This window comes from Echeneis naucrates, chromosome 8, assembly GCF_900963305.1.
Source record: "Echeneis naucrates chromosome 8, fEcheNa1.1, whole genome shotgun sequence".
NCBI lineage: Eukaryota > Metazoa > Chordata > Actinopteri > Carangiformes > Echeneidae > Echeneis > Echeneis naucrates.
The window spans coordinates 18,115,108-18,128,194 of record NC_042518.1 but is presented as its reverse complement, the minus strand read 5'-3'; the positions used below and the strand labels follow the sequence as shown (position 1 = coordinate 18,128,194).

Here is a 13,087-nt window from a genome sequence, read left to right as displayed (position 1 = left end):
AAGAGTTCCTAAAAACAGTCAGAATTGTTAGGGTTTAATATTCTTAAAATATTTTATAATCGAGTCCTAACATTAAAGTTACATTAACAATGTTAACAAACATAATATATTTCTAGTAAACATTCAGATAACACAAATCACATAATGGTTGAATGCTTGATCCAGTTAGGTTGGGCATGGCTGAGGGCGGTGACTGTGTTGAGACATTCAAGATTTCCATAAGTCCTGACGACTGGGTTTAAGATCCAGTCTCTCAGTATAGACAGGGAACATTTCTTTGTTGATTGAGTACTCCGATACTGTCACTGCATAAATATAGAATTTTAAAAAAGACCCTATTATCTAAAATCTTAGTACATTTCAGCCTATTTTTCTCAATAAGTATTTTAATTGGAATTTAAATTCACTGGTCGAAGATCTTAATGGCACACTGTGCTTCACGCAGAAACCATATTATATCTTTATGCTGTAAAATCATCAATAAGATATTCTACTGTCACAGCAGATGACCTGCCAGGCTTAAGTTGTCACAGTAACACACGTGTAGTAGTCACAAGTATCCTGGACAGTCATTGTCCATGTGCTGCATCACCTAATACGACAACTTCAGGTAATAACACTGACACCTCAAAGTACCATCATTTCCCAGTTTTGCCAAAATTTCCCAGGTTGCTTTCTGTATCACATTCTCATCAGCAGGGTCAGAGCAAACATTAGACTCTAAACCTGATTGGAGATTTGAGCTCCACAGAAGTCACCCTAACCCTAACCCATTCAGCAACTAACGCCAGTGTGGTTGTGTTGTGTAATGGTTATGTGATTGGCTTTTTAGGGGCGTTAGTGTAAACAGATTATTTCTGATACGGAGCCTTAACTGTACATGGCTGGTGAACTTCAGTGGGTCACTTAATGTCATAATTTTGGAGAGGCTCTAATTTGGAGCATTGAAAGTCTGGAAGGAAACGTGAAAGAGACAAATTTAACTGTGACTGTAATGTACTCAGAGTAAGCTTATTAATATCAACTGTAGGTGTGTAGGCCAGTGAGATCAGACCTCACCAATAAATATGTTTTGTAATTCTGATTATATATTAGGTGAGATTTATTTCTGCAAAGATGCAAAATAAATGTTTTTTTTTTTCAGGTCAGTTGAATGAATGAGATTACTCAAAGTAATGATAACTACCGTACCAAAATGGAGCATATATTGTATTCTTAATATTTCAACTATGCCTGTGAATTTCATTATTTTTATGATGGTGTTGTAATATAATGTAAGGCAGTGTTACTGACAGTTATAACAGTGTCCATGTTTCCTGCATTGTAGGCACACACTGAAATGGATCAAATTCAATTCAATCTCTGGTGTTGTTCTACCCCCAAGTTAAATGTGTAATTCAGTAAGAGCCCCGGTTATAGTTCAGACCAAGAGTAAAGTGTTGCATTAATGTGCAAATATAAAACTTTATCAACACAAACTACATTATTGCATGTATGTACACACAGACATGTTTGAGCTCTGACCACTAGATCCACCTCTCTCTCTCTCACTCTCCTGTAGTTGCTCCACCAAGCAGACAGCCGTGTGGGTGTCATTTAATCTTCGTCTTGTCCTAGTCTGTTTCTGCAGACTTCCTGCCCACTTGCTCTCCCTCTTTGCCCTTTCAGCCCCTCACTGATCATTAACCTCAGTCCTTGTCGCACGCCCACACTGCTTGTTCTGATAGTGTCCTGGCAGGGGGATGACGGTGCGTCTGCTGCCAGGCCCTTTACATGGGATCTGGAGGGGAGAAATGGATGATGGGTTCATTTCAGGCCATTGTGTGTGTGTGTGTGTGCATGTGTGTATGTGGTGTAAATTGGTGGGATTATTAATAACATGGACTTCTGGCAGTGAAATATTTCATAAGCCACATTTAATATAAACTTAAACAGATTTTGTTTTCTGTCCTACAAAAAGAAAGAAATGAAGGAAGGAAGAGAGCTCTTGTAAAACTGCTACACTCAAGAAATTACACTCAAATGAAAAATCTCCTCTTTGTAAAAGTTCAGTAATTTGCACAGTTGCAGGCCATTGTCCAACACACACAAACTCTCAAAAAGAACATTGTGTTGTTGTCAGGGCGTTCCCTGCTTCCTGTCCTGCTGGACCGGCCGGGCTTGGCTGACCAGAAGGCCTCCTGTCTACCCTAACCTCATTTCTATAACAGATCAGCTCATTCATTCAATTAGCAAACACACACACTCTCACTTGTGCACTCGCACATGCACATTAAGCCATCTGAAATCTATGGCCTCCCAATCCAATTGTTGAAAAATAAACTGATTCCCCAATGTCCCTGTGATCAGACTCTCTGAGATAGTCTGCATGATCAATAGACACCATTTGATCTATAAAAAGACTTTCTGCCCTCTGTGAAGATGTGTGAAGAGGAGTTAAAGTCACAGCAATAATTTTCAAAGAGACAATCAGTGTTGATGAAGTTGGGAAAAGTTCAGAGCTGATGGGAAAAGTGTAGTAAAGAACAAATATAAAAGCTTAGGGGCAGAAGATGGAATCTGGGTGTGTTGGGAAGGGAATTTTAGCACAGTGTCAGACTCAGTCTAGCGATGAGATATTCACAACAAAGTATAGAATTTAAATGAGTAAATTGTTTCTCTGAAATGCTTATGTTGCTCTGAACACTGTGAAGCTACGCACATGGTGAAACTAAGCACGGGTCACAACAGACTCATTTCAACTACTTTCTGCTCATGTTTCTTTATGCAACACAGAATCTTGAAAACACACAACACTTAACCCAACTAAGGTTAAGTGTTTGAACATGAACTAGACTTATTTTTGAAGGTTTGGCCTTGATTCCCTTTGTAAATCATCACATTAAGATCTGCGAAAATGTGATGTGATGCCAAAAGTTGGAAGGTTGTATACAAATCCCAAGGTTAAACTTGGTCATTGCATAATTACTGTCCAACCTCTTTATTCAGTCTGACCTCCCTGATGACTACAATCTTTGATACTGGCCATGACTGTGCATCTCCCACATTTCAGCTCTGGGAACCTTCACTACAATGGTTTCATAATTTGACTCTTTTGTTCCTAGTGCTAACCTTCTTTAATTGCTATCCACACAGCTGCTGTTAAATATCAAAGATATTTCTAAAAACATGAACACTATGTAGGAGTCCACAGTTTGGGGATCAAATTGTACAGCATAAAATGCTGAGTCTGAAATCAATGGGTAATAAGTTTCTCTAGAAGCAGGGGTCTGTCCAGACATTTTGAGAGGTATGAAGATAAACATTCAAAAATCTAAATGTAGACGTTGGAAGTAGGATCATCCTTTAATTAAGAGCCTATAACATTTGTACTAAAACCTGCAGCAGTAGGCCTTACAGTAATAATACGGTGACAATAACAACACTGACTTGTTCCAGGATTTTGAATGAGCCTGAGCTGACTTGCAGCAGCAGTTAGTATTAGTGGTGAAATATTGCAGTGGCGCAGGGGAACTGGTCCCACAGCAGCTCTGTACAGTACACTTGGTTATGTTGTGTGTGTTATTTGTGGCAGCTTTGTGCGGGAGGTGGGGAGGTCTGGAAGCAGCAGGCCTGCTCACAGCTCCTCTTTTATTCTCTTCCTCTCTCTTTGCTCTGACAGATCCGTGCTGATATCAGATTGATGGGCCGATTTGATTGAAGTCTCTTTGTCGTGCTAATGTCACGGCGAGTGATGGATGAGGCGCGTGCGCCATTACAAACGTACGCGCGCGCAAAAGAGACTCCTGAATCGAAAGGTTACCCCTTTCTCTCCTCCACACACACACACACACACACACACACACAACATACAGACTCTGACAAACTTTTGGCCCCTGGTCACCACAGGCGACGCACGATGAGCCACGTGATCGATGAACAGACGTAAGAAAAGACAAGAAGGGAGAGAGAGAGAGAGAGAGAGAGAGAAGAAAACAAAGTGCCTCTAGAGGAAAATGCACAATTGAAGAATACAGTGAGTAACCTGTGTGAAGGTGAAGAAGTGCCTTGTCTTGCGTGTCTTCTCGCGGTATTTGTAGTGTCACTGCGGTGCAGCCGATGACAGGCCTTCCGTTTGGGCAGCAGAGCTCTTCTGGTTAGGGGCCGAACAGCCTGCACTTTCTTTTCCTCCACACTGGAAGTTTTGCTTTTCGGCATTTTTGCTTTTTTCCTTGATTTTCTTCAAAGAGGATTTTTTACTTCGTATAAACACAATCATCCATTTTCTTTGTTAATTCGTTTTGATTTTAGTTTAAGACTCAACGAACACGTTTAATTGGGATTTCGCGGCTTTTGATGATTTTCGGAATCATTTCTATTGATTCTCGGCCCCTGCTTGTTGCTGATCACTTATACCGAGAATCCTTCCCACCGGGGCCCTGTCTGCAAGGACAACATGAACTCCTTTGTGGAATACTCAATTTGTAACACATCGACCACCGGAGCCTATTCTGTATCCAAATCTGCACACCACCACCATAACCTGCATCACCATCACCATCCTCTGGACCAACATCAGAGCTTCCAGGTGACCTCCACCTTCCACACGGTGCCCACTTGCTCCCCATCTTCCGTTAATGGGACAAGAAGTGACAGCACGATGTACTCTGGAGATGGGCGGCTGTACGGGGGCACCGGAGCTAGAGCAGTGGATGAGGTCACAGGGGCGAGCCAGCATCACCATCAGCATATACATCACCATCATCATCATGAACAACAGCATCAGCAGACTCACAACGGGTACCCTAATCATCCTCATCTTCATCAAAGCCAAGGCCTACAGAGCGGAATATTGCAGCCTTATAATAACGGGAACAGCGGCAGCACGGGGGTCTACGCAGGTCAGGCATGTGCTGCAAACTCGGAGTATGTTTCCCCGACCGGGCCTCCGAACAGCGTTCACCCTCAGTATTTCATGGATGAGTCTGTGGCCTCCTCTTACTATCATCAGTCAACCTTCCCCAGCTCGGCTCCCACTTATGGGGCCCTAGCCGGGGCCTACTGCGGGCCTCAGGGTTCTCTGGCTGCGTCGCAGTATTCGCAGCAACTCGGTGGGGGTCTGGATACAGCGGGCTACCTTGGGCTGCCACCCGGAGGAGGTTATGGGGAGCTGCCCGTCTCTCAGGACCGAGAGCGGGGGGATGAGGAAAGCCAGCAGGCCGGCCAGGGGCAAACCTTTGACTGGATGAAGGTGAAAAGGAATCCCCCAAAGACAGGTAGGAGAGGGCAGCTGATTTTACAATGAAATAATTATTCAGGAGTGCGGCCTCATAAAAAGAAGTTCCAGACTAGCTCAGGGATTTGTGAGGTTTCCAACAGAGGCTTGGCGATGTGAGGCTGATCACAGCTGCTATCAGGGGAAATTATGAACAAGACGAGCAAATAAAACCAAGCAAACAACAACCAAAAATGTTTGTAAAAAATACAGTTGGCATCTAAAACATAGAAGACTATGCAGATTTTATTATTAATTTAATTATACAAATGTGCTTTCAACGAATATCTGCTACACTAGGCTTTTATTTCGAACTTTAAACGAGGCCCCTGTTGTTTCCCTGCAGGCCTCAGTTAAAATTATTTCTCTATTAGGCCTCTATGATGTCGGTTTTAATTCCATAATATTAATTTCCTCCTCTTTTCAGTTTGCTAATTTTTATCTAAAATGTTTTGAATTAAAAGCTCGTATTTGTAATATTTTGAACGCGCTAAATATAAAACAAAGCAACTTATATATCCATATATCTATTTATCTCTCTCTCTCTCTCTCTCTACACACACACACACGCACACGCACACACACACACACACACACACACACACACACACACACAACATCTTATTGACGATTTATATTATATTAAACACAATAAACTGGCAGCCATCAAGTAAAAGTGAAAAGTATAATTTTAATGATGAAATGCTTGGTGCAAATGGCCGGAGACGATCAGATCTTCATTGGGATGTAACTGCCTGTGGGCCCGCAACGTAGCAGAAATAAAAGAACGGTAAATGCACATGTGTTACCTTCTCCCCTCACTGTTCCCCTCCAGTCAAAGTGTCGGACTTCGGCCTCTCAGGCGCGCACAACAACGCCATACGCACCAACTTCAGCACGCGTCAGCTGACTGAGCTGGAGAAGGAGTTTCACTTCAGCAAGTACCTGACGCGGGCGCGGCGCGTGGAGATCGCTGCCACGCTCGAGCTCAACGAGACGCAAGTGAAGATCTGGTTCCAGAACAGGCGGATGAAGCAGAAGAAGCGCGAGCGCGAGGGCGCGTCCACCGCTCCCTCCTCCTCCGGTACAGCCGGCGGCTCCAAGAAGGACCTGGAGGACACCGATCATTCCTCTGCCTCCACGTCCCCAGGCGCGTCCCCCATCTCGGAAACGTAGTGCTAGCCAGCGATTATCTGCACCAAATCGACCCATCAATTTTCACAGTCATCACGTTATTACATCAGAGCGCATCTTCAAACCCAGCCTTAATGTTGATCTCAGCCACTTATCTATAAAGCCTCCTGTAGAAATCTTCTGCACACAACACAATGTAACACAATGACCTGCCAGAGTCCTCAGAAGTGTCTCTGTGGTAGTTATTCACATGCTAAAAATAATAATTATCAGTAATTACTGATAATGATTCCTCCAGTAATAACTTAATCTCATTTAGGCTGCTGGAGCTTAAGTTACCTACATGTCCCAGAATTCCAATTGAAAGCCCCACTCCTTCACCTGGACTTTTAATATCCTTAGTTTTACTTACAGGTAGAGATAAAGAAAAAAATAAGAACACATCATTTTAAATTCAACCCTTCTTGCTTCTCCTGTGAGGGATGAAATGATTAATCAGCAGTATTTTTTTAAAGCAGAGAAAAATAGGTTTCCCCCACATTGACAAAATGACTGTGACGAATGTTGCTGTGTGAGGAGTACATGGCACAAAGTGATGTGATGACCAAAAATATAATGGTTGGTCATAAAATACACAAATATACAAAAATCATTGAGGTATAATTTTTGTTGTCACATGACAAGATCACTTTGTGTGGTGTCACGGCTGAAATGGATGGGCTTTGCTGCCTTAATGGAGCTGGGAATTGGGAACTAGAGAACTATTTTTAACAGTAAAATGACTTCAGACATACTGTATATGGTCAATAAGCTGGTAATGGATCACTCTACTGTGATGATGATTACAACATCTGTTGTTTCATCTTTAAATGATGACTGACTTACAGTATTCAACTGTTGGTGGCTTTTTAAAATGGATAGCACATTACCTACTTGATTAAAAAAGGAAACATTATTATTATTATTATTATTATTATTATTATTATTATTATTTTCCAATTTTGTATGGAATGTGAAATGAGCCCTTTGAGGGAGATACAGGGAACAAAATGTTAGTGCTTTTCATTTAACTTTATTGTTTTTTATTTTGAAATGTGCGTTTTGTTTTGTTTGTTTGGTGATCATTTCATTCCACACAGCTCTGGGTTTTGCACTATGTGACTACAGGGTAATTTTTAGACAGAGTTGATGTGATGATCAGGGTCTTCAATCACTCACACTGAGAAACGCTATATGCTACACAACTCAAAGCTGTTTTGCCTATACAGACACTGGTTGATTTTGGAGACCTGTGTATTTGCATGTGTGTACAGGAGGGGGTACATGATTGTAGAAAACTACTGAAGAAATGCAGAGTCCTGTGAGACTCACATGTCTACCTACTGAAGAGAAGGAAACAATACATATTTTACTGCTTCTCCCATGAGAATAAATTATTGGATCCATTTTATGTTATTGATTGTAGATTATGGGAAACAGGGTGTATAAATAGGGAGTGTTCCCTTGGGCAAACTTTTCTACTTATTGCTGAAGGTCATAAAACTTTAACCCCAACAAAATGACAACTTGTAACTGGATTTACTCCTAAAATGACAAAAATTGACTTAATTTAAAGAGTGAGGGAAAGCGTGGGATAATTTCTTTTGTCTGATCTCCTGTACTTAGGATATATAGAGTGCTAAACTAAAGTTACAACAGACTGTCATCACTTAGGAGTTAATCTCTTCAGGTGTAGTATTGTGAGGTAACATGTTGGCCTGGAGTGTTTACGTGTCTGCTGTTTTAAATGGGGGCAAATTAACTGAGTTTTATTAGTTCTGCTGCCTTATAACTTTCCAATCATGTTCTTTTCTGTCTTTTTGTACTTCAAGCTACCTCAAGTAAAGATGATTCTGTTGATCCATTTCAGAGAAGTTTGTGTTTCATTATTTATAGTTTTATGAGGAGATGAGTTATCTAAGACCCTCATTATTTCAAAATTGTTTTGAGAAATACCAATTTAATTTGTGTGTAATTTACCAGTCACCAACCTCAGCCAAAAGACCAAAACGCCCAAAACAAGTACGAAGCCACATTGTTGCACCCACACACACGCACACATCATCCCCACTCATCCAAATACATATGGATTGAAATGAAAGTAGTCCCCTCCAAACATGCAAACTCCACACAGAGAGGACCCAGGCTGGGAACCGAACCCACAACCGTCTTATTGTGGGGCGACAGCGCTAACCACTACTATATGAGTATCTATAGTTTTAGTCACTTTATAAATATGCTCAATGTTCCAAAAATTATGAGGACGTTGGAAATGTGACAATTTTTTTCTTTTGACTACTAGAAATGTGCACAACCCTCCCTCAGGAGCCCAAATTAGGAGAAGAAAGTAAAGGAGGGACAAAGGAAATTATGAAGCTGCTCTTCTTCCTCCTCACGGACTACAGAAAACACAACATTTGACAGAAAACAACATACACAGAGCGTCAGGCAGTCAGTCTCTCACATTCACATGACTGTATGGCCTTTAGATGAACCCCCCTCCCCTCACACATGCACACACATACAGGGGTACAATGTGGAATGTAGCGGGGCTTCCCGGGTGGCTAGCTGAACTGTTGACCTCTGGGATATCCAAACATGTAAACATACTCCTCCTCATCATCGTCGTCATCTGCTTCTCCTCTTGGCTGGGCTGAAAGTGCCTGTCATGCAGCCCGGGTGGTAAACTCCTTCATCACCTCATCAACCACCTGATACTGACCTGAACCCTCAAACCAAGTCTTAAACCTCCAACAGTTCTTTGAAGGTGAGCTGACTGGACAAAGCCTCTTCATTCTGTAAAGCCTGTATCTGACAAATAAATAGAAAAAAAAAACCCCAAAACAAAACAAACAAAAAAAAAAAACAACTGTGCACGCACACTGAAGGGCATCATCTTCCATGTTCACAGATTTAAGTGTTAACCATTCAAAAGTGTGAAAGGTTATTGTGAGGCTCTAAATGAAAGGATATATCTTGACCTTTTGGATTTTTTTTTAAAGCAGTCCATGCTGTTTTTGATTAAAAAGCATTTTAGAAACTGAGCCTCAATCAGAATCTGAGTGAGTCTGAATTAGCTACAGTTGTTCCATGAACATCTGACAGCCTGTAATCAGTATGTAGTATGAAGATACATCTCCCCAAAACTCTCAATATACCTAAAGCAATATACATGCATATATATACTACCAGTCAAAAGTTTGGACACACTTATTACACCTATTTATTTGAATGAGAAAGTGTGTCCAAACTTTTGACTGGTAGTGTATACATATATACACATATATATGTATCGCACAAGAGACTAACAAAGTATTAGCTAGCCCAGCATCCTGACAATTTAACTTAGATAAAAACATTTTATTTTTAAGTAGAGTCTAGGTTCTGCAGAAATGTCCATAAAGTTCTTGAGATTCTCTGTTTCTCTCATCACCATCCTGCTTCTTGTACTAACCCTCTGTGAAACACACACACAAAAAAAGCAGTTGCTGAGAAGAATCTACCTATGACTAATACATGCAAACTACAAACCCTTGTCCTTAGATAAATGTATTAAAATATAAGATTAAATAGATAAAAAAGCACTTGGACGGAAAATGGAACCTGTGCAAGAGATAGAGGAGAGGGAGAGTAAGAGAAAGAGACAGACCTTGAGAAAGAATGGAGATTCTTAAAGGTTGACCTAATTTGGTCTGACCCCCCAACTCCTGTTTTCCTTTCCATAACTCATCTCAAGTTCAACACAGGGCTGTCTGTCGCTCTCTCTGTGTGCGCCTGTGCATGGGTGTGTGTTCACAATGAGCAGAGAAAGATTAAGTGGTGTGGTTGCAGTTCAAGAGTTCAGAGTCTCAGTGACATAGCACACTCTGACAGCATACAAACACACACACACGCGCACACACACACACACACACACACACAGGCTTCCTCCTGTCTGCATTGTGTCCTAGATTTAATTTTTGTCTCTGTAGCTCACCTGCTCTGATGCCAACCTTCTGTTGTTGCATGTCTCTCCACAGATGTTCTATCAAACAGATTTAGAATCAGAATCAGACGTCTTTATTGCCAAGTGCATTATAAACATGCATAGAACTTGTCTGGTGTTCTGGTGTGGGAATTAACATGTAATTACAATGAAAAGAGAGTAAATATATACATTCAGAAAAAGTACATGCAGTTGTATAAGATGAGCAGATGCGGTTTAAAGGGGAATTGTCAAAGTAGTTTAGTTTAAAACTTTCAAATGTGAAGAAATATTAGTTTTAGCTTTAATATTATTTGGCAATTATTTGGAGAATTTAAATTTGCATTCATTCATTTGTCCTTCCCTGAATGCTGACTGGTCTCCCAGTCCCTGCTGTTGAGAACCAGCAACCTTACATGCTTCAACCACTGTTCCCCAAATGGTTGCATTTTTGTCTCATCAGACCAAAGAAACCAATCCTTCATGCACTCAGAATTTTTACAATGGTTTTTTGCACAACAGCAACAGGCTGTCAGGTCTTTACCACTAAGCTGCTGAGATGATCAGATGCAATGCTAAGGTTCATCAATTGAGAGAGCATGTACATGACCACACCAGTGCCTATATTTGGCTGGGTCAATAAGCACCAACTCTGTTTAATCTGTATATCTGGCATCAAGGTTTTAACAGTATAAGTGTGGCCCTAATATGATTATCCGAGCATAGTCACCTTACTTCACAGACACACATAGCCGAGTGTAAACTGTGGAAATTAGTCCATTCCATCATAGAATTTGTTTAAAATTTGATATATAATGAGGATGATAATGATGATTATTAATATTATTATTGTACTATTATTACCATATAAATATAAAAGCAAAAATTGCTGATACTGGCAAATTGTAATTAACTACCTTGATCTGAACTGTCTGGTATATCTAATGAAATGTAGTACAGTACAAAACAAAAATGAAAAAAATAAGAATCAGGACTCCTAGATGTAAAAGAAACAAATGAAGAGTTCACACTGTCCCTTTGGTTCAGTGTATGACTGCTGCCGTGGACATCAAAATGACTATACTTAGAATACATTGTAAGCCTAAAAAATATATCACAACTTTAATAATACCAATATTTGCAGTTGATACCAAACTAAACTGTGGAGACTGAAGATAATGTGGAATTTGGTTTAGTTAAGTGTTTGCGTGCGTGAGCTGTGGTGTGTTTTGTCTATTGGGGTCATCCAAAGTTCAACAGTTCTGCCCTTCCCTCACTAATTTGTGTCTGTTAACTGTCCTGTCATGTGATGCTGCCTCCAGTGACAACTGTAGGACATCCATAGAGAAAAGTGCCAGCTGGTTTTAAGCATTTTATGTACCTCCTTTATATTATGGTCAACGTCACTGTCATGTGCCTTAAAATGCAGCTTTACATTAACTGACGACCTTAAGCAGAGGACTTGCACACCTACTGGTTCAGACAATTTTACAACTATCCACTTATGTAGAGGCAGGTGTACACAAACCAGCTGGCAGTCTGTCGGTACATTGGTCCTCAGATTTCTGATTAAATGTTCTCATCTCACCATGTACTCACACCTTCTCTCCAGAGAAAATATCTAAACAGTGGGGTCCAAAAGATGGAGAACACTACATTACATCAAGTTTGCTGGGGACACAAGCGCATCAGTAATGTTGCTGGATAATATCAGTGATCCTTCTAACTATTTTTTTCCCTGGTTGAGGCTGATGGCTCCACCCACCCTTAACCTGGTTTAGTCTGACATTACTTGCTCTTAAAGAAAGTTTTTCCCTCCACTGTAGCCAAGTGCTTGCAAATGGAGGGATTTGTTGGGTCGCTTTAAAACGGTGTGTTTGGTGTAGACCCGCTCTATGTAAAGTGCCTTGAAGTCACTTAGTTATGATTTGGTTTTATATAAATTGATTTGAATTGATGTAATTGGCTAAGTGGGGTTTTCTCTGAATGTTTAGAGGATATTGTTACATTTTTGGATGTGTTTTATGTCTCTTAGTTTCTTTGTACTCAGATACTTGGCTCCATTTGCTCACTGAACCAGAGCGCCAAACAGAAGACTGAGAAAAAAGGCATAAAACTACACTGAGATAGTTAGCATCTCATTAATATATAACAGTTTTCATAATTGTCAGTCATGTATTCAGCATTCTCATCAACACAACTGATGGCGTGTGCATAAGATTTGTACAGACTGATCCATGTTCGACTAACACTCAGAATATGTAATCCATATTCACCATGTTCTTATGATATAATCACAGGAGGGGTGAGTCAAGAGATGTAATTCTTTTACATTTTTCATGAGAAACTTACAGTGGCGATAAGAGGAAACACAAAAGGTCATGAATCATCAGTGGAACTTCAATGGATCGTTTTTTTTTGGTTTTTTTTTTCTTTTACATAAAGAGTGTTTGTCAGCAGGCTGCACTGCTGAGGTCAAAGGTCAGAAGGAGAACAGGGAGCAGAAGGTTATCAGACCAGACATTCCTGTCCATCCATTCCTGAGAAAAGCCAGGAGAGAAGAATAAATGGGCAGTGATTTTGACAGCATTTGTGTGGGAAAACCTTAGTACAATGCCCAAATACGACTAATGAAGAAAATATTAATAAAAACCTTGCCATTTGAAATTTACAGGGAGTCTTACATTGAGCTTAAG

The 13,087-nt window shown here is 40.6% G+C and overlaps 1 protein-coding gene across 1 annotated transcript; it reads left to right on the top strand.

Moving 5' to 3' along the window:
- Positions 1-1,742: 1,742 nt before the first annotated feature.
- LOC115047287 (homeobox protein Hox-B1a-like) lies at positions 1,743-6,430 on the top strand. Its single transcript, XM_029508103.1, has 3 exons — positions 1,743-1,748; positions 4,400-5,255; positions 6,090-6,430. The coding sequence occupies exons 1-3, from the start codon at positions 1,743-1,745 to the stop codon at positions 6,428-6,430; spliced, it is 1,203 nt and encodes a 400-aa protein (XP_029363963.1).
- Positions 6,431-13,087: the final 6,657 nt, after the last annotated feature.

Coding starts and splice junctions, on each gene's coding strand:
- LOC115047287 (XM_029508103.1), top strand. Junction 5,256..6,089: donor AAGGAATCCCCCAAAGACAG/GTAGGAGAGGGC, acceptor GTTCCCCTCCAG/TCAAAGTGTCGGACTTCGGC.